This window comes from Corythoichthys intestinalis, chromosome 6 (assembly GCF_030265065.1).
Source record: "Corythoichthys intestinalis isolate RoL2023-P3 chromosome 6, ASM3026506v1, whole genome shotgun sequence".
Classification (NCBI taxonomy): domain Eukaryota; kingdom Metazoa; phylum Chordata; class Actinopteri; order Syngnathiformes; family Syngnathidae; genus Corythoichthys; species Corythoichthys intestinalis.
Genome location: NC_080400.1, coordinates 54,788,358 through 54,810,324, shown reverse-complemented (window position 1 = coordinate 54,810,324; position 21,967 = coordinate 54,788,358). Strand labels below are relative to the sequence as shown.

General features: G+C 45.9%; 2 protein-coding genes and 1 non-coding gene across 8 annotated transcripts in view; 2 read left to right on the top strand and 1 right to left on the bottom strand.

Annotated features, from left to right (window-relative positions):
- aasdhppt (aminoadipate-semialdehyde dehydrogenase-phosphopantetheinyl transferase) overlaps nucleotides 1-21,967 on the bottom strand; it is a 58,058-nt gene that overhangs the window by 24,576 nt on the left and 11,515 nt on the right. For 4 of the 6 annotated variants that reach the window (XR_009063442.1, XM_057838510.1, XM_057838509.1 and 1 more), the window contains one exon: nucleotides 14-247. The exons of 1 other annotated variant lie outside the window; for it this stretch is intronic. Coding sequence is in view for 4 of the 5 variants with exons in the window: in XM_057838510.1 (XP_057694493.1) it covers nucleotides 14-247 (234 nt within the window). In the remaining variant the exon portion in view is untranslated. Of the gene's footprint in view, nucleotides 1-13; nucleotides 2,610-21,967 lie in introns of all 6 variants that reach the window. One more of the 6 variants, XM_057838513.1, reaches the window with a different exon arrangement.
- On the top strand, nucleotides 1,919-2,024 carry LOC130918247 (U6 spliceosomal RNA). Its single transcript, XR_009063694.1, has one exon. It is a non-coding gene; the product is annotated as a U6 spliceosomal RNA (small nuclear RNA).
- LOC130917270 (zinc finger BED domain-containing protein 4-like) lies at nucleotides 15,789-19,077 on the top strand. The gene is made up of 3 exons (XM_057838508.1): nucleotides 15,789-16,799; nucleotides 17,132-17,288; nucleotides 17,619-19,077. The coding sequence occupies exons 1-3, from the start codon at nucleotides 15,992-15,994 to the stop codon at nucleotides 18,145-18,147; spliced, it is 1,494 nt and encodes a 497-aa protein (XP_057694491.1). The 5' UTR covers nucleotides 15,789-15,991; the 3' UTR covers nucleotides 18,148-19,077.

Below are 21,967 nucleotides of genomic sequence, written 5' to 3'. Positions count from 1 at the left end.
AGCACACGCTCACCATGGCAGATTTGGCATCTTTAGCGAACACAAACGTTCCTATTCGGTCTTTCTCTTCTGGCTGAACACAGCGAGAGGCAAACAACCATTCGGTCCTGCCAGGCGTCCACGATCCGCAACGAAAAGCCCATCGAAAAGAACTCATTTGCTCGCAAGCCTCTGACATTTCATCAGGGTTCTTCAAGCAGTTGAAAGTAGGCAGCCTGCTAATGTAAGCGCTACAAACATTTACTACCTGTGAAAAATAGTTGCGTTGCCATAATTAGTCTACAGCGGAGAAAATGTTCCCATATTTGTAAAGGATTTTTAAATTCAAGAAAACAGTCAGGACTTTATTTACAATTTGCCTTCGATGTCAGGACATGACGTCACAAGACAATTGACCAATAGGACACGTCAAGTCATAAATATCATAAACATAACTAGATAGTTGTCATATATTAGGCAAGATGTCTGATGATCGCTGTGAAACAATGGGGGACAGAGCATTGTTACTTGTTGGTCATTTTGCATTATAGTCAACAAAACGTTCTTTGCAATAACCATAATTGCTCAATTTTTAACTGATTTTCAAACGGCTTGGTTTTTCATTCACATCACAGTTTCAGTAAATTAACTCCAGCCCTTAAAATAGAAAATAACACACACGCTGAATCAAAGCCACGTCAATGTGGTTTGTTATTAACAAAACAATTAATATATTCGTCAAGAATTCAGCGAGTCATGAGTATTTTAGTGGAGAAAATCACGTCTTGTACAAGCCTCTCCGACGCAAGATGGCAGCCATATACTTGCGCCGCCATATCTCACCCAGAGACATCTAGCCTCAAATACTTGATATACGACGTAGTGAGCAAAGTAACATGTAGGCTAACTACCGCCACTTACTGGACAGGAGAATAGAACAGTGGAAATAAGGTAAATTAAACAACAACCTTATTTGTAACTCTACAAATTGATCTGGTTTAATGAAATAAATATTTAACAGATTCAGAATTCTAATGGGCAGCTGCAGTCCCAAGTTTAAATTCTTAATACAAGTTTTTACTTCTTCTCCGTACTGTTGTTAAATTTCATCTTTCCTTTTCACATACCCGACATTCCACCAGCACAAGTGGTGACGTTTTCACCACACACGTACACATTACTTCTGGGGTAAACTACATCTAAAAAAGGCCGTCCGATTGAAAATTGCAATCCATATTTGTCTATTTAATGCTGTTCCCTTCCCAGGCCGTCCGAAGCCTCCTCCATTGAAAAAGTCAAACTTGTACATTATTTTCATGCATTGCAGACAGACTGATGTTTTTAATTTTTTAATATAAAATGAAACAGCGCATTAGATGGAAATAACCCTGCGAACCTAGTGCAAACAATACTGACGCTGGCCCATTGATGGCCACTGCCTAGGCAGTTTTTAACAAAGGCGACAGCGTCCTCACGTGGATAGAAATGTAACTGACATACGAACAGCGACGCACATTCATCTGTTTTTTCAACGGGGCGCCGTTTTGATTGCTTCCTTTTATTATTCAGAGTCGCTACGATTTGCGGCATCTCAAATAAAAACATCGTCTGCTTTTCCTTTCAGCTGTTTGCATAAACTCCATGGCGGCCAGGAAGCCTTTTGTTGAAACCAATAGCGTTTGGTTGATTTGCATAAGATCCATGGGAACCAATCTGAGGGGCTACATATGATAGCGTTATGCGATTTTCCTTATAATTTCTGCCGATACGAGCAGTACGATGAGGGGGGATGTTGAGGAGAGGTCCACACATGCCCAAATATACCACTATGCGGAACCCACTTGTATTTGAGTGTCTGAGCACTTGTCAACGACGCCGTCATCCTAAAGTGTACTGGGTTTTGCCTCCTTTATACATAACTCCGCCCCATGCCACAACTGCGTTGCTTCGGCTTCGCATATACTAAAATTGGAACGATACAGAGAAGATTAGCATGGCCCCTGCGCAAGGATGACACGCAAATTCGTGAAGCGTTCCTCATTTTCATTTTGTTAGACACAGAACAATGAAGTTTTGAATCAGGAAGTCAGGAGGAGACGCAAACAAATTCCCTTTTGTTGCTGGGTCGCAGGAATCTGCAATCTGCTGGTGAGACAGGACTACGCGCAACTGCTGGGAGTCGGCGCGAGCACTTAACTGCGGGGAGTTGGCGCGGGCACTGGACTGCGGGGAGTCGACGCGGGCATTGGACTGAGGGGAGTCGGCGCGGGCACTGGACTGAGGGGAGTCGGCGCGGGCACAGGACTGCGGGTAGTCGGCGCGGGCACAGGACTGGAGGCTAGATGGCGAGGTGCCAGGACAGGCACCTCAGGCAGCCTGGACGGGCACCTCGGGAACCTGGGACGTCGGCGCGGGAGCCACGGGAAGCCGCGGAGTCGGGACAGGCGCACGCTGTCGTCGTTGACGACCACACCGAGACTTCCGGCGAGCGCCTTCATTTGGCAGGGGCGGCCGAACACCGCCAGCCTCAGCAGGCCGCAGTGAACCAGGGCAACCCCGCAGACCACCACAGGGGGTTCCCCGATAGATGGCCTAACAGGATCCCAGGTATGAGTCTTTGGCTTGGATATCTGAACGGGACACAGAGAGCGGAGGGTAGAAAGAAAAATAACCAGGGGAAACAGCAGGCGTGAAAGTAAAATCCGAGTCTGAGTCAGAATCTGAGTCCAAAAATTTGTGCCGAGGGAACAGAAAATCGTGGGAACGGGCGGACAGCCGCCGGCGTAGCACGTAGCATGCCGGTGCTGGATATTTCCCGCTGGGTCCACTAGTGGTTGCGTCATTCTGTCAGAAAACAGGCAGGCAGATGGTGTGGGGACCCAAAACCAGGAAAAGGGAAGCGAGGCAAAAAAGGCAGTGCAATAATGTTTTAACTAATGCCAACAAAAAACAAAGTACCAACAAAATGACCGGGGAATCCAAAAAGTCTTAAACAAAAGTCAGGCTAACAAATCAACTTACTTTAGAAGCAGGACGACGAACACGAGGAACTGGGGAGAACGTTGTCATGAAAGTGGACATGCAAATTGAAAATGACGCAACAAGGAGTGAAAAGAAACTGGGAGCTTATATACACACGCAGACAAGGGGTAACGACACAACGAGGAACAGGTGAGCACAGGAGGATGCAGATTAGAGGATACAATAGGAGAAGGCACAACAGGTGAAATCCATGGGGACAAGTCGCACTAGGAGAAAACCAACACAAAACCTAACAGTTTCCCCCCAGGGGACGGATCCCAGACGTCTCCAAGGGAAAAAAAATCCCAATGACGGTGGGTGGGCAGAAGGTTGCCCGGAGAAGGGAGCAACATTAGCCCGTTGGGACTAGTCAGGCGGGCGTCCAAGATGCCAGACGTGGGGCGATCATGAGGGCGTCCAGGGCGCCAGACGTGGGCCGCGCGCACGAGTCGATCAGGCGGAAGTTTACCCTTTGAAAAGTTTTTTTTCAAATGTTCTTCATCCAGGAGGGTCGGCTCAGTTGCCCAGCTCCAGCCGCTTAGTTGAGACCATGTGCATCAAGCTGTGTGCACTACACAAGTCTCCAACTAAAAAGGATAGAGTACGCCTTCCTCGTCGGACCAAAGTGCTCAACGACTACCACCACATCTGAGACCTGGGGCTGAACTGCCACACCCTGATGGATGTCACCTCTCTTCAGCTCCTACATTATTTACAAGTGTGTCCACATCCAGATTATTTTTATGGGGGCGCTGCTCATTCACTCACTTTTATGGCGCTGCTCATTCACTCACTCTAATTTTAAAGTTTTGCTTCCAGACGAACTGGGGCAAAAAGCGAAGCGGCTGTGTCCAAACTCTTTAGTTTTGGCCTGCCACTGGGGCAACAGGAGTTAGAGCACAGACAGGGGCAGGTGAGGGCCCACCTGCACCAGGGTATAGAACAATGACCTAGGGAAGGGATGCAGGAGGAGCAGCTGGAGCGATGGGCTGCAGGCAGTGGCGCTAGCAGGTCGTCTACCCGGGACAATTTAGGAGCCTGTCCCACCCTGTTTGGAGGTAAGATGAACTCGTGCTGGAGCCCTGATGTGGAGGGAGGCTTATCCAGCCTTTCCCATGGAGGAGGCGGCTGGCCACAACGATGCGGTCCTCAGACGCAAGGCCTTGGGAAAGGACACTTCGCTCCTGAGAGTAGGCCTAGTAAATATTTGACCATTTATAAACTATACATATTGACAAATGAAAAGAGGTTAAAGGGATCCTCTATTTTTAAGACAAGTAATTCTTAAAAGATAAATGTTAGTATGAGTTATAATAATTTGATATTAAAACCCCTCTTGATGTTTTTGTTTTAATAAAGTTTGTAAAATTATTTTAAGTGATAGGTCGCCATTCTTGTTACGTCGCAGTGCGTGACGTCACCGGTCCCGTTGCCGAAATTCCAGCCTGTCACTCGTTAGCTTAGCTTTCCAAACATGTCGTGAGTTCCACCCTTCCTATTTTAACCAGATCTGAAAAGTGAAGAGCAGGACAGGTTCACAGGTTCACAAGACGAGCTTTAGGGAAAAATGCGTGCAGCAAATACCCGATTAGACAAAAGTTGGGCAAAACAGGTGATGCGAGAAAGTGCTGTTGGGAACTCCGGTTTTATTAGCAAATATTCTAGGTAAGCATATTGCGTTTTCAAACTTATCCCAATTATGTAGCTTGTTAGCATCCAGAGCTGTCGTGTGCTTTACATACAGTACAGGCCAAAGAGCACACCTTGTGTAATCCATGTCTTGTACATTGTAACGCGTGGTAGCTAGGATACGTGTATAAAAGTACCAAAAAAGGGAGAAGCTTCCACTTATGCACTTTTATTAACAAAAAATAATATTTCCACCTTGACCACTCTTCACTCGGGAGCTCAGCAGTACGCAAACACGCGTTCCCTGACGAACTCCAACATTGTTGTAAGGTCCACGTCAGAGTCACTGTCGTCGCTTGTAGCGTGCCATAGTGCTTTACTTATTTAGTATGATTAGGGGAAAACTCCCACGAAGAAGAGTCAACATAAAAGATAGCAATAGTAATCCAAATCCGCGTTTTTTACTCACTCGAAGATCCAGGAATTAGACCGATCCCATGGCAATGTCGCAGCCGCGATCAGGCCGTCGATTCCACAAAATAAGACTGATCCGAAAAGCCACTGTGGGACCGACGAATCAAAAAAATGGACAGGGTGGGGTGGAGTTGGGGTGGGGGCCGGAGGGTGTATGCGGCAGCCATGGTTCCCTCCCAGGTCCGCCCGGCCGGAGCCGCGTCTCCCTGTACCAGGTGCCGGGGAGGTGCCCTCTGGTGCCATACCGCGTGCCCTTCTTGGCCCGGGGGTGGGTTGTGGGGGGTGCGCTTCCCTCCCCTTGGTCTGTTTCTGGCCCTGTCCGCCTCCCTGGGCCGCAGCGGCCGCGGCTGCCCCCCGGCCGGCGGGGTCGTTAGCGGGGCCTCTTGGGGCCCGCGGGGCCTAGGGTGAGGCTTGCTGTCCCTTGCCGGTGGGGTGGACGTCCCCTGGTCGCCGGCGCTTGGTGTGGCGCCGGGTCGGGGTGCGGGGTGGGTGCTCGGTGGGTGGGAGGGGGGTGGGTGGTCGCGGAGGCGCCGTGGGTGGTCTGGGGCGGGGATTGATCGAGGCCCTGACGCTTCTTCCGCCCTGGGGCCGGTGGTTCTGGTGGACGGGGCCACGCCCGCGGGAGCCTGCCTCTTAACTCACGCACTTCTCACTTCGGCACTGTAAATATTTTTCACCCTGGCACTTACATGCTCATACATTTCTCCGGGGAGAGTTGGGACGGGGCTTTACAGTCCCAGCCCGACTCCCCCCTGTTTTTAATGCACCACATACCAAGGTTGTGGGATGGTTGGGACCTGTTGGGGGGGGGCCTCACGGCTGCCTCCTCACCACAGGCCCCGCCATCCCTGCACCTTTTTTAAATGCACCAAACACATCATACTCCACAGGAGAGCTCCGGCAAAGGGCGGTGGGACGGGCGGCTGGACAGAAACTCCATGCTGCGGTCCCACTGCCCCAAGCCAAGCTCTCCTATTTTAATGCATACATTGCACAACCCTCCCCTCACACCCCAATCACGGTGCTGGGTGATGGCTGCCAGTCGGCAACCTGGCAGCCACAGTAATAGGGTGGTAGGTGGGTCCCACACTTTTTCTATATGGCGTGGCTCCCGGGGTGTGGCCTCCCCTCTGCCTCGGCTGCCGGCCGCGGGAGTGGGTTGGGGGGTCGGGTCTCCGATCTTGCATCGCCCCGTGGCAGTTCCTGGGCGTTCTCCTGCCTCCGCCTTCCCCTCTCTTCTCTGGCTGGGCATCCGCCCTGCGCTCCGTCGCGGGTCGCTGGCTGGGCGCCGGTGTATCAGCGGGGTGTCGCCTGCACCGGCAGGGGACCCTGCCTTGCCTGGGGCTTGGTGGGCTGCTGGGGGTCCCGTGGCGTGCCGTGCCGGTTGGGGGGCTGTGGCTGTGGCTCGTGGCCCGGGTGGGCGGGCGGGGGTGGGTGTAGGCGTGGGGTTGGTGATGCGTCCCCTCCTACCATCCCTGAAGGCCGGTTCATGGGCACGCGGGTGGCCCGAGGGACCACCCTGGGTCCCGGGGGGGGGGGACGGTGGCTCCTTTGCTGGGCGGCGGGAGGAGGGATGGGCTGCGCATGGCCAATATCCACCCCCCCGCCCGCCCTCCCTCCCCGGGCTGGCTGGGTGGGGGCCGTGGCCCTGGGTTGGCGCCCGCGCGGTTTCTCCGCCCGTCTGCGTGGCTGTCGCGCGCCCGGTGGGGCTTGCTTGCTGCTGGATGTGGTAGGGCATGCTCGGGTTGGGGTTCCGGTGCCGGGATTGGCGATGCGACAATTGTGGCTTATTAGAGCCTACAATGTATTTAAGTTAGAGGATCACTTAAGGAATGAAGTGGAAACAACTGGGAAACCCGCCCCCATAAAAATAATCCGGATGTGGACACACTTGTAAATAATGTAGAATAAACTGTAAATATGTGAACCCATTTATCCCACTAAAATATATATTCTATTACCCTTTTCACCTGTATATATTATGTCATGTTTAATTTTATATGACTAAAAACTGCATTATATTTGTAAGTTGTTATTTGCATGTTGTTTTTATTTACCCACATTTACTAGTGTGTTAAGGTGTATTATGTCTTGCATATTGTTTTGTAAATAAATACTGGTTCTTTGTGCTAAACAACATATTTTTCAAGTAATATAAAGTAGTACTGGGCATAAAAGTTAACATGAAATTGTAGAAATCAAGGGTGGTCAAATATTTTTTTCTATGACATGTCATTTTCTATGTCATTTAAAGAGGAACATTTAGACTGCATTATGTACTGCTACTTCAGTAGGCCTAGAACATACAGTGGGGCAAATAAGTATTTAGTCAACCACCAATTGTACAAGTTCTCCAACTTGAAAAGATTCGAGAGGCCTGTAATTGTCAACATGGGTAAACCTCAACCATGAGAGACAAAATGTGGAAAAAAAACAGAAAATCACATTGTTGATTTTTTAAGAATTTCTTTCCAAATTAGAATGGAAAATAAGTATTTGGTCACCTACAAACAAGCAAGATTTCTGGCTGTCAAAGAGGTCTAACTTCTTCTAACGAGGTTTAACGAGGCTCCACTCGTTTCCTGTATTAATGGCACCTGTTTTAACTCATTTTCGGTATAGAAGACACCTGTCCACAACCTCAGTCAGTCACACTCTAAACTCCACTATGGCCAAGACCAAAGAGCTGTCGAAGGACACCTGAGACAAAATTGTAGACCTGCACCAGGCTGGGAAGACTGAATCTGCAATAGGTAAAACGCTTGGTGTAAAGAAATCAACTGTGGGAGCAATTATTAGAAAATGGTAGACATACAAGACCACTGGTAATCTCCCTCGATCTGGGGCTCCATGCAGGATCTCACCCTGTGGCGTCAAAATGATAACAAGAACGGTGAGCAAACATCCCAGAACCACACGGGGGGACCTAGTGAATGACCTACAGAGAGCTGGGACCACAGTAACAAAGGCTACTATCAGTAACTGAATGCGCCGCCAAGGACTCAAATCCTACACTGCCGGACGTGTCCCCCTGCTGAAGAAAGTACACATCCAGGCCCGTCTGTGGTTCGCTAGAGAGCATTTGGATGATCCAGAAGAGGACTGGGAGAATGTGTTATGGTCAGATGAAACCAAGCTTTTTGGTAGAAACACAGGTCCTCGTGTTTGGAGGAGAAAGAATTCTGAATTGCATCCGAAGAATACCATTCCCACTGTGAAGCATGGGGGTGGAAACATCATGCTTTGGGGGCTGTTTTTCTGCAAAGGGACCAGGACGACTGATCTGTGTAAAGGAAAGAATGAATGGGGCCATGTATCGAGAGATTTTGAGTGAAAATCTCCTTCCATCCGCAAGGGCATTGAAGATGAGACGTGGCTGGGTCTTTCAGCATGACAATGATCCCAAACACACAGCCAGGGCAACAAAGCAGTGGCTTCGTAAGAAGCATTTCAAGGTCCTGGCCTAGCCAGTCTCCAGATCTCAACCCCATAGAAAATCTTTGGAGGGAGTTGAAAGTCTGTGTTGCCCAGTAACAGCCCCAAAACATCACTGCTCTAGAGGAGATCTGCATAGAGGAATGGACCACAATACCAGCAAAAGTGTGTGAAAAGCTTGTAAAGAGTTAAAGAAAATGTTTGGCCTCCGTTATTGCCAATAAAGGGTACATAACAAAGTATTGAGATGAACTTTTGGTATTCACCAAATACTTTTTTTCCACCATGATTTGAAAATAAATTCTTTAAAAATCCAACAAGGTGATTTTCTGTTTTTTTTTCCCACATTCTATCTCACATGGTTGAGGTTTACCCTGTTGACAATTACAGGCCTCTCTAATATTTCACGAGGGAGAACATGCACAATTAGTGGTTGACTAAATACTTATTTGCCCCACTGTATTAGACCATTTAAAAACTATACATATTGACAAATGACAAGCGGTTAAGGAATGAAGTTGTCCGGATAGTGTAATTGTGGGCAATATTCAATGCTTTCACTGTCAACTGCTGCTACTGAACTTCAATTATTTGCGCTGGCTGAACACAGGACTACCTTCAGATTCAGATTCAGAATATTTATTGTCATTGCAACAAAAAAGCACAACGAAACTTTGTTTGGAGCATCCATCCAGCTCATACAGCTAAGTTGGTAAAGTGCAAAGTGCAACCCCATAAAATAAATACCCATCAGTACCAAGTGTAAACATTGACACAGTTTTGGACATATGTACAGCAAAGATTCAACAGCAGCATGAGGTCATGTCAGTGCTAAAGTGCAGAGCAAAAATATACCAGTTGAAAAACAGGCAAAAATCAGTGCAAAACCCAGATAAGTTAATCAAGTATAATCAAGTACAGCCTACTGGTTGTCAACCAATGGGTGAGTGTCAGGGAGGAGGAAATAGTGGATAGTGACATACTGCAACAATGCAAACCAGCTCAGAGTTATTGTTGTTGGTGGATGTGGATTATTGTCCGTAAGAGGGGGGCAGAGAGGGGAGAGGGGCAGAGTTCAGTAGCCTCACAGCCTGTGGGTACAGACTGTTGGACAGTCGTGATGTTCTGGCCTGTATGGACCTGTACCTTCTACCTGAGGGCAGTAGGTGGAAAAGGTTGTGAGCAGGATGGTGCTGGTCTCGCAGGATGTTGTGCACTCTTCTCAAACAGCGAGTGGAGTAGATGGTGCTGATCTCAGGGAGAGTCATTCCTATGATTCTCCCGGCAGCTTTCACCACGCGCTGGAGCGCCTGCTGGTCTGCCTTAGTGCAGCTGGAAAACCACACTAAAAATCCGTATGTCAGAACACTGCTGATGGCACAGTTGTAAAAGTTCACCATCAGTGGTCTGGGGATGTTAGTGCTCTTCAGCTTCCTCAGGTAATAGAGGCGTTGTTGTGCCTTGCCCACCGCTGTGGAGATGTGGTCCCCCCAGGACAGGTCCTCAGTCACTGTTACCCCCAGGAATTTAAAGCTTCTCACCTTCTCCACCACATCGTTGCCGATAGTAAGAGGCTGATGGATGATGTGACTCCCCTTACGGAAATCCACCACGATCTCCTTGGTTTTCTTTGTGTTTAGAGCCAAGTTGTTTTTGTGACACCATGACTCCAGATGTTGCACCTCTCTTCTGTAGTCCGTTTCATCGTCGTTGGAGATGAGTCCGAGCACTGTGGTGTCGTCGGCAAACTTGACAATGAGGTTGGATGCAGAGGAGGCAGAGCAGTCATGAGTGTACAGGGTGTAAAGCAGAGGGCTCAGAACACACCCTTGAGGGGCCCCGGTGTTGATGGTGAGAGTGGAGGAGGTGTTTTTGCCCACTGTGACACTCTGTGTGCGATTAGTCAAAAAGTCCACAGTCCAGTTGCACAGGGCGGTGTTGAGGCCCAGTTGGTGAAGTTTGGACCGGAGTTTGAACGGCCGGATGGTGTTAAAAGCAGAACTGTAGTCCACAAAGAGGAGCCGTGCATAGGTGTTTTTATGCTCCAGGTGCACTAGAAGTGTGTGCAGCACTGTGGCGATGGCGTCCTCAGTTGAACGGTTCCCTCTGTATGCAAATTGGTGTGGGTCAAGTGAAGGCGGTATTGCAGCTTTAATGTGCTTGATGACCACTCTCTCCAGGCATTTGGCGGGGATGGGGGTGAGAGCCACAGGTCTGTAGTCATTGAGACATGTGACGTTGACTGTTTTGGGAGAGGGACGATTGTGGCTGCTTTAAAGCAGGCAGGGACCAGAGAGCAGGACAGTGAGGTGTTGAAAATGTAGGTGAAGACGTCTGTCAGCTCCGCGGCACAGTCCTTTAGCACCCGGCCCAGTACTCCATCTGGACCGGCCGCCTTCCTGGTGTTAATGTGGCGGAGGGCACATCTCACCTCATGCGTGCTCAGGACAGGAGCGGGGTCAGACGAGGGGAGGGGGGGCAGGACAGCGTCTTTATTGTCCCTGTCAAAACGGGCATAAAAAAGGTTTAAGTCCTCAGCGAGAGTGGGACTGTCAGCTGAGGGTGGTGGTGGTTTCCTATTGTAGTCTGTGATGGCCCTGATGCCCTTCCAGATCTGCCTCGGGTTTGTGGTGTTTTCAAACCTGGCCTCAATACGCCTCCGGTGGTGGTGCTTGGCAGTAGTGATGCCCCTCCTGAGATTAGCCTGAGCAGCCCTGTATGCCTCCTGATTACCAGTGTAGAATGCAATGTCCCTTTCCCGTATAAGTTGTTTTACCTCATGTGTCATCCATGGTGGTGTATTAGGAAACACACAGAACTTTTTCCAGCCTGTGACATTGTCCACACAGAAGCAGATGTAATGCAAAACAGTGGAGGTGTAATTGTCCAGTGAGGTGCGATTATCTGTGTCGTGCTCTTTAAATACATCCCAGTCAGTGTGGTGGAAACAGTCCTGGAGCATATGAACAGCATCCTCCGGCCAGGTTCTCACTGTTTTTACTGTAATCCCAGCGCTCTTGATCTTTGGTGTATACAGTGGATGTAGCAGGAGAGAGAGGTGGTCTGACGGACCCAGGTGAGGATAGACCTGGGCTCTGTATGCATCCGCTACGTTAGTGTACACCTGGTCCAAAGTTCTATCTCCTCTGGTGGCAAACTTCACATTTCGGTGGAATTTGTGAAGCACTGATTTTAAATCCGTGTGATTAAAGTCCCCAGCTGCAATGAAAACGCAGTCTGGATGTGCTGCCAGGCTGTTGTGGCAGCTGCTGCTCACTTGTGCTAGCGCTAGCTTAGCGTTAGCATCGGGTGGAATGTAAACGGCGCAGATGTAAACACACGAGAATTCCCGCGGGAGATAGAATGGTCGACACTTTAACAATAACAGTTCTGCCTCTGGACTACACAGTTTCTCCATTACCGTGACATTCGTGCACCAGGAGTTGTTAATGTAGATGCAAAGTTCCCCGCCAGTCCCTACCTCATACATATTTCATACTTATTTAGATTTTATACTTCTTGCAAGCCACTTTTGAATTTTTTTTAATTGTCCTGCACTGTAAAGGGAGATGCGCCACAATTTCATTGTACAATCTTAAAATAAGAATAAAGGGCTATTCTATTCTAATGAATGAAAAGCAAATCAAATGGAAAAATACTTTATCTAAGAGGTCAATTGATATCCAGAAATCAATTAAAACATTTGAGGAATGTAAACATATGACATAATCTGAATGTTCTAAAATGAAAGAATCGGCTCTCTGATGAGGGACTACGTGACGGATACATTGTGGAAGGATGATGTAAGAATGGCGCACACCCGGCATTTTACGTCAAGGGTCGCGGGTTCGACACAGCCCGTGGCATATACATTTTTACTAATCTATAAAACACAATGTGCTAAAATGTTCTCCGGGCGTTCTTCGCTTACAGTATTATGAAAAAATCGACCTTTCTCGCGTTTTTTCCGTCGCTTTCTCATGTGCGGGGGAGCTCAAAGATTGGGCCCCATCCTTCATTACATGCACAGTGTGCACTTCACTGTCATCTTCGGGAGGAGAGGTATGATCGCTTTCTACTGCTTTAATATATTTCGTCTTTTTGTCATCCATTTTCTTTTCTTTGTGATTTTTTTTTATTCCGAAAGGCACGCTCAACATGACCCTTCTTTCCACAATTACGACAGTTCATTTATTTGCACCAGCAGGTGGAGGCAAGATACCCCCGCTTTACCGCACCTAATACAGGGAACAGCAACATTGCTTTTGAGTACTTTCAACTTGGTGCATTCTGCTCATTGTGTTCAGTTGTTTAGCCTCCTTTGAAGCCATTTCCATTGCCACATTTACACTGCTAGCCAAAAGTATTGGCAACCCTGCAATTCTGCCGGATAATGCTCTATTTCTCCCAGAAAATGATTGCAATTAAAGATACACGATAATATCGGTTACTGATAATGATCGGCCGATAATGGCAATTATGACGTCACACAGATAATACAGATAAAAAAAAATCAACCGATAATGCAATCCGGTAATTATATACTCGATTTCGCCACCAAATGTGCGCAACCAAGCAGATTTCTCCACTTCTCCACCGCTGCCTGCTCAACCCCTCCCCTCTCTGAAGCCCCTGTGGGAGGAGGGGTTGAGGAGTACGGCGTCATAGAGGAGGCAGTGTTATCAGTGTTGAGGCGCTCTCACTAGCGTGCATTGATTTTCCCGTGTGTGAAATGAAATAAACGATGCTCTCGCCATCTACAAAACATGCACCGCAGAAGTTCCACGAGGCGTAAAAAAAGCGTCCTCATTGAACACCACTAAACACGCAGCCATTTAAAACTGCATCACAAATATTTTTGGAACGAATATGAGGCTGCTGCTAGCGCGAATGCTAAAGCTATTGTAAACACAAACTATAAAGCAGGGGTTCCCAACCTATTCCACTAAGGCACACTGTGGGTGCAGGATTTCATTCTTACCAAACAAGATGACAACACTTTTTCCCCAATCTGGTGTTTTACAAGTGCAATCAGTTGATTGCAGTCAGGTGTGGCTTGTTTTAGCAGAAGCCTCATTGGTTCAACTGTCTCTGCTGGATCGGCTGGAACAAAAACCAGGACCCACAGTGTGCCTTGAGGACTGGGTTGAAAACCCCTGCTATAAAGGAAGCTACGGGGCTTGTGACGATACAGAGACGCTGCGGTCCTCCCGGAGTCGGGTTGTTTGGGAATGCAGCCCAAAGCGGGTGGTAAACTCCCATCTATGGCTAAACACCTCACGAGACCGATAGTCGACAAGTAGCTGTCTTTCGACGGAGCCCGCCGGTCTGGCAGGCTGCCACCTCGCCCTAGGCGGGCAGAGCAGCGCCATGCACCGAATACGCCGCCGCAGCGAGCTGGCCAGGGCGGGCGGATATCCGATATGAACTTAGCTGCCGCCGCCACTCCATTTCAAGACAGAGGCCTGGCGCGGGTGCTAATTTGGCAGCCGGACGGACTGAAGGGCACAGGCGGGAGGAAATTCCCGAAATGACCCGATAGCCAAACCCCTGGATGAAAAAATAATGCAGTTTATACGACCACGATTCTTCGTGAAAGACATGCCGATCAAATCAATTTTACCACGGACATTTGGACAAGTGATGTCAAGTAAGCATGTTTATCATGACGGCACAGTGGTTAGTTGATAATTGTAACATGCACCAAACCACAAAAAGAAGTCATCCAGTCAGTAATGCATTCAGTACGCTTTAAATTTATGACGTCTTAATCAGATCATTCATCTTAAATCTAGTCAAATAATTTTCCCCATCTTGTTTTGAGTGTCGAAGACAAGTTAACAGATGAATGCGCCAGATTATTCCACTTAATTGAACTAAATATTGACATTTGTTCCTATTAAGCCCAAACATCTAAAAAAAAATAAGGTCATTTTTCACCTAAATCAAGAAAAAAATGCTTTCAAGTAATGTTTTGAACCATACATATTCTTGAATAAAGAACATTTCTGAGAAGTTTTTTTTAATAGGATTATGTATAATAATTTATTGCTTAAAATAAGCCTGTTAAGCTTATTTTAAGTTGTCTATTTTTCTTCAAGAAATCTGAGTGAAATATACTTGAAGTGCTGGCACTTAATTTCACTTATTTCCAATAGATTTACACTGAAAACAAGAGAATTTAACTAGTTTCAAGGAGTTGTGTTTTTGCTTTGTAGTAATGTTATACGTTAGGAATGGCTTACTTTTAAAGCCATTTTTGTGCAATTTAGGTATTTAATCTGTAAGTAATTGTTGCTGAAAGTTTACCACTACACAATGACAGACAATCTGTCTTTATTTAGATGTTAGAATTTACTACTTGTTCACATTTGATGTTGAAAAAAAGAGCAATAACATTTTTGCACAGTAATATTTTCTCTTGTGTATACTTTAAAATTTTACATAAATCTTTTAAAAGAAGTATCAGCTTGTCATTATCGGTTATCGGTTGGAACGAGGAGGAAATTATCGGTTATCGGCTGAAAAATGCATTATCGTGCATCACTAATTGCAATTACAAATGTTTTGGTAGTAATATCTTCATTTATTTTTGCTTGCAGTGCAAAAACACAAAAGAGAATGGTTAAATTTTAAATCTATCATTTTACACAAAACTACCCCAAAGTTATAAAGAAATTGCTGCAAGCGCAACAGCACTAAAGATGCCCCGAGCGATCGGCATCCCGATCGATCGGGTCCGATCACGTCATTTTCAAAGTATCGGAATCGGCAAAAAAATATCGGACATGCCTTTTTTTAATATATATATATATTTTAATTACATCGTTTTCTAATTGTATTTAACGTTACAGACAAAATGTCTTACACTCACCCAGTGTCTTTAGTTTTGGTTTAAAGATTAGTTCATGATAACAACAAGCATCCTCCCTCCCCTGCCATTTAGTGTCGCACTCATAAAGTGCGGCACCGAAAAGAAAAAAAACTTGAAACATGGCCGACAGTGACGTCGTGTAACTTTATTTTAAGCGGAGGGGGTTCAGCGTGGCTGAGGGGGGAAAAAGGCCGAAGTCTAACTACAAGAAGCAGTGGATAAACGGAGACGATGTCCAAAGTTTGGAATTATTTTAAACTTGAAAACGAAGGCAGCCCAACAGCCCGGTGCAATGTTTGCAAGGCGGACATTCCGCGTGGAGGAACGAGCAGTGGTCTTTTAACACAACCAACCTTATTCGCCACCTGAAGAGCAAACATAAAGAAGAGACATATGCAGAGTACGTCGCGGCAACGGCTGCACTGAGACAACCGACGCTTAAAGAGACTTTTAAAAAAAAAGGAAAACCTGTCGGCGAGCAGTGAAAGGGCCAAAACAATAACAGCCGCGGTAGCTGAATTCATCGCGTTGGATGACCAGCCGCTTTCCGTGGTAAAGAATGCGGGGTTTCGCCGGCTCATGGAGATCTTGGAGCCACGTTATGCGTTGCCTTCTCGTCAGCATTTTACAAATAAAGCGCTGCCTGCCGCACAGAAAAGGCTACGCGATCACATACAAGAGAAGTTAAAAGACGTACCTGCCGTTGGATTTACGACAGACATATGGAGTTCTTCTGTATGTCCATTGTCACTAATTAGCTTCACTGCACAATGGATCGACCCCAGCTTCAATTTACAACGAGTGACCTTGCACACTCAGGATTTCAGAGGGTCTCACACAGCAGAGCGTGTTAGAGAGGCGATCGAGGGAATGCTTAACAGTTGGGGGATAGATAAGTCAAGGGTGCATGTGATTGTACGGGATAACGCGCGGAATTTGAAGAAAGCTATGGATGATATGGAGATGAAGAGTGTGGGCTGTCTCGCACACACACTCCAGCTTGCAGTGCACGATGGTCTACTGTCTCAGCGCAGCGTCGTGGACACTCTGGCAACTGCGAGAAAGATTATTGGCCACTTCAAACATTCCCCGTTGGCCTACTCCCGTCTGGAAGATATCCAGCGTGAACTAAAGATGGACGTCAAGCGTCTACAGCAGGATGTGCAAGTGAGATGGAACAGCAGCCTATATATGTTGCAGAGTATCCTGGAGCAAAAGCGGGCATTGTTGGTGTATTCAGGTTCCTATAACCTCCCAGCCACACTGACAACCACGCAGTGGACCCTGATGGAGAAGACAGCTGAGGTCTTGGTTCCATCTGAAGAACTCACAAAGGATGTGAGCATGGCCACTGCATCTGCAGCTGATGTCATCCCGGCAATAACAGGTTATTTTTTTTTATTTATTATGATTATGAGTTGCACTTGAACATTTATAATATTGCAATTCTAAGAGAAATTAGAGAATATTTTATTTTAATATAATTATATTTTACCTAACCACTAGAACCGCATATGGGTATCTAACCGCTGTCTCTCGGGGCTCCAGAAGTGTATTTTCCGTTTTCTGCTATTGTCAGGAATGCTCTTGCTGAAAATAGCTGATCTGCAGTAAAATTGTGAGCTTGCTGGTCTGCTATTTTCAGTACAAGCTTTCTCACAATGTTGATGCTGGGGTTTAAGAGGTTAAACCATCCATTCATTTCACTCATTCAAACAGCCCTCAGATGTCTGCTGTCTAAAGACAAGACCACTGACCAGGGGGTCAAAACAATGAAGAGCACACTCCTAGATGCAGTGGAAACTCGCTTTGCTGGTATAGAGGAGGAGCCACTGTACAGCATTGCCACTCTGGTTGATCCAAGATATAAAGACAGGCAAGTACTATAAACCACTGTACTAGTGAATGAAATCATTCATTGAAAGAGAAAAACACCTGTGTTTTTAAATTCTAAGCTCATTTAATTAAAGGCATTTTAAAATAATATTCACTTGAGTGCCGGAATCCCTTTTTCTCCTTTATCCTTATGCAGTAATTCATTATTCAAGAAGACAATTTCTATTTTTCTGTCAGATTAAATGTAGGTTTGTTGTGGTGGTCATGGTTACATTTTTGTTATAGATGTAAGGAAATTTGTCTGACAAGCTGTTGTGCTCAGCTTATTAGTTGACTAATTGTGGTAATTATTACATTTATCTATTTTTAGATATTTCACCCACTCTGACAATCTGTGCATTGCCAAGGATAAGCTCATCCAGGAGGTAACAAAGATTGAGGAGAGAGCAGCCACTGTTAGTGAAGAATCGGCGGCAGCAGTAGCAGGACCTTCAAGCAAGAAGAAGTGCCAAGAAGGAAGTAGCAGCCTGGGCAGCATCTTGGACGAGATCCTAGAGGAGAATCCACTAGAGGGCCGGTGTGTGAGTACATCAGCTGAAGTCCAGGTGCAGACCTATCTCATGGAGCAACCCTGCAATAGGAAAAGCAATCCTCTGCAATATTGGAAACAGAATGCGTCAAGGTTCCCCCCACTGGCGGATGTTGCAGCCAAGTTTCTCTGTGCCCCCTCTACCTCCGTGGACAGTGAGAGACTCTTTAGTGCTGTTTCCAATATCCTTGATGAAAAAAGGAACAGGCTCTCTGCTGACAGAGTAGAGATGCTGATTTTCCTAAAGAAAAATCTCCATTTAATTTTGCCTGAATATGACGTTGAGAGTGAGAGTGGAGACGAAGAGTAGCTAATTGTCCCTTGATTTAAAAAAGTTTCTTGAGGTTTTATATCCCATGTTTACATATCGTGTTTGAGCTGTGAAATTTATATCTGTTCATGTTGTATTCAACTGCTGCACTAAGGCTAAGCCAAAATTTATTTTATTCTCATTGTTTGTGAATGTGAGATTTTGACTGAATGTCACTTTTAAGCCTAGTAAGTAGGTAAACTACCTCTTTTGAAGATTTTTGTTATTGCACTATTCTGCACTCAATGTTTTAGTTTACATGTTTATTGTAGGCATATTTTATGGCACAGTGCTGATAAGCTTTGTTTTGATCCAAAGCAGTGGAACAATGTCATGTTGGACAATAAAAAAAATAAAAAATAAATAAAATAAAATTCTTAATGCATTGCCAAAATGTATATGATCGGGAAAAATTATAGGGAATGATTCGGGAGCAAAAAAAAAAAAAAAGCAATCGGATCGGGAAATATCGGGATCGGCAGATACTCAAACTAAAATGATCGGGAGCAAAACAACATGATCGGGGCATCTCTAATTGGCACCCTTTGAAAAATCATGTGATGCTTCTCTAATTTGTGTAATTAACAGCACCTGTTACTTACCTGTGGCACATAACAGGTGGTGGCAATAACTACATCACACTTAGCCAGTTAAGCCAGTTAAAATGGATTAAAGTTTCAGTTTATTCACACATCGTATTTGACTTAACCTCTGTCCTGTGTCCTTGTGTGAACATTCAGCATGGAGAAAAGATGGAGAAAAGAAAGAAGACCAAAGAACTGTCTGAGGGCTTAAGAAGCAAAATTGTGAGGAAGCATGGGCGATATCAAGGCTACAAGTCCATTTCCAAAGACCAAAATGTTCCTACAGTGGGGAGAACAAGTATTTGATACACTGCCGATTTTGCTGGTTTTCCCACTTGCAAGCCATGTAGAGGTCTGTAATTTGTATCATAATTTCTCTTCAACTGTGAGGGACGGAATCTAATACAAAAATCCAGAAAATCACATTGTATACTTTTTAAATAATAAATTTGTATTTAACTGCATGAAATAAGTATTTGATACGTTACCATCTAGTAAATATTTCGGCTCTTAGTTCTTTTTTAAAGTGATCCTCGATTTTAAAGACATGTAGGCTCTAATAAATCACAATTGTTCTCTTGTATTAAAATATGTCGTTAGAAACACATAAAATGTTAAATCAATGGAAATATTTTATAATATTTAGTGCATATTTTGACCGATAGTTGGCGCCATGTTCTGCGGGCGCGGAGTGATGACGTAGATGATATTTTTCCAATCGTGTAGCGTGTGTACAACAACTGTGTATTACTGGCTTAACTCGCGAAGTAAAATGCCACGATGTGCTGCTTATGGATGCAATTTCGAGTCAAATGGAAACAAGGAGAGTGATGCGAGTCTCCACAAATTTCCTGTTGACAAGAAGAGGAGAAAGGTTTGGGAAAATGCCTGTAGACAAGCAAATCTTCCCAAACAACCAAGGCTTTGTTGTCGCCATTTTTCTCCTACCGCGTTTGAGGATTTTAGTAGATGACAACTAATGAAAGATCTCATCGGAGCGGCTAGACATAAGCGCAGACTAAAACCAAATGCTGTTGCAACTATTTTCCCGCACAAGAAGCCTCAGCCTGCTCGGATATCGAGTGAAATGCGCGCAATGAAGCGAGACGGACGAGACACTCTGGCCGCCCTCTTAAGCACCCAAGCCGCTCCTGTCGCTACAGCGGGAGGCGAACCTTCGGGCATACCGCTAGTCACAGAGGAAGCTAATACTTCACCTCTACTGTCAGTTCATCAGGCAGTGTGTGTTCAGTATTCAGCTAATATGAGTGATGCTGCCACTCAAACTGATCAAAGCACGTCCAATGCAATTCATTCAATGCAACACAAATGTCCCAACCCCATTGATAAAGCAATAAATTCTCATCGCCGGAATGGCATACATGTGAAGTCAAAATCCATTTTAGGGGACTCCCTCTGAAAGCTCATCGCGAGAATGGCAAGAGTGCCAAACAGTAATCAGAGAAAAAGGTGGCTACTTTGAAGATACTAGAATATCACACGTTTTTAGTTATTTCACCTTTTTTCTAAGTACACAATACACACGTGTGCATTTGTAGCAAGTTATAACAGAATTCACCGGCGGAAATTATGTTGGCACGTTGTGTGGTTGGGGGGGGGGGGGGGGGGGGGTACTTTGTGAAGGGAACAGCTGGAAATAACTGTTACCTTCCGCGGGTCGCATGCCAGACAGACATTGCTATTTCTTGCAGCCTAAATGTCAATAAAACAACGCGGATTAGCTCCGTGGTTTGATACTCCGCATCCTTCCCTAGCTCGCCACACATTCATAGTTTTATTGCCTTCAGTGAGAGTTTATAATATCAATGGTCAAGAAAATAAAAAGGCACGAATGCCAATGTGTTTTGGCTTGTACTGTATGTAAAGCATACGACAGCTATGGATGCTAACAATCTACACAATTATATTGGAATGAGTTTGATGACGCAATAACTCACCTTGAAGATCTGCTGACAAAAACCTGAGGTCTCGACAACATACGCTCTCTCGCTCCGTTGTCATCGAGATGCACTTGCCGCAAGTACACCAGAAGTTTAGCCCAACTCTTGCCTCATCAGGTATTTCTTGCTCTGCATTTCGCCTTTGCTGCTTGTCTTGTGAACGACCGACAGTGCTGTCCTGCTCTTCACTTTTCCGCTCTGGTTCAAATTGGAAGGGACGAACTGACGAGATGTTGCTAATGAATGACACGCTGAAGTCGAGAGAAGTCCGGCAGCGGGATTTGTGACGTCACAGCACTGCGACGTCAACAACCATGGTGAACAATCAGTTAAAATAATTTTACAAATTTTATTAAAACGAAAACATTAAGAGGGATTTAATGTCAAATTATTATAACTCATACTAAGATGTATCTTTTAAGAATTACTTGTCTTAAAACTAGAGGATCACTTTAAGAACCCCTCCTGTTCTCCACTCATTACCGGAAGTAACTGCACCTGTTTGAACTTGTTACCTGTGTAAAAGACACCTGTTCACATGCTCAAACAAACAAACTCCAACCTCTCCACAATGGCCAAGACCAAAGAGCTGTGTAAGGACATCAGGGATAAAATAATAGACCTGCACAAGGCTGGGATGGGCTACAAGAAAATAAGCAAGCAGCATGGTGAGAAGGTAACAACTGTTGGAGCGATTATTAGAAAATGGAAGATGTTCAAGTTGACGGTCAATCTGCCTCGTTCTGGGGCTCCATGCAAGATCTCACCTCGTGGGGCATCACTGATCATGAGGAAGGTGAGGGATCAGCCCAGAACTACACGGCAGTACCTGGTCAATGACCTGAAGAGAGCTGGAACGACAGTCTCGAAGAAAACCATCAGAAACACATTACGCCGTCATGGATTAAAATCCTACAGCGCACGCAAGGTCCCGCTGCTGAAGCCAGTGCATGTCCAGACACGTCTGAAGTTTGCCACTGACCATCTGGATGATCCAGAGGAGCAATGGGAGGTCATGTGGTCGGATGAGACCAAAATTGAACTTCTTGGCCTAACCTCGGCTCGTCGTGTTTGGAGGAAAAAGAAGGATGAGTACAACCCCAAGAACACCATCCCAACCGTGAAACATGGAGGAGGAAACAACATTTTTTGGGGCTGCTTCTCTGCCAAGGGTACAGGACGACTGCACCGTATTGAGGGGAGGATAGATGGGGCTATATATCGCCAGATCTTGGCTGACAACCTCCTTCCTTCAGTGAGAGCCCTGAAGATGGG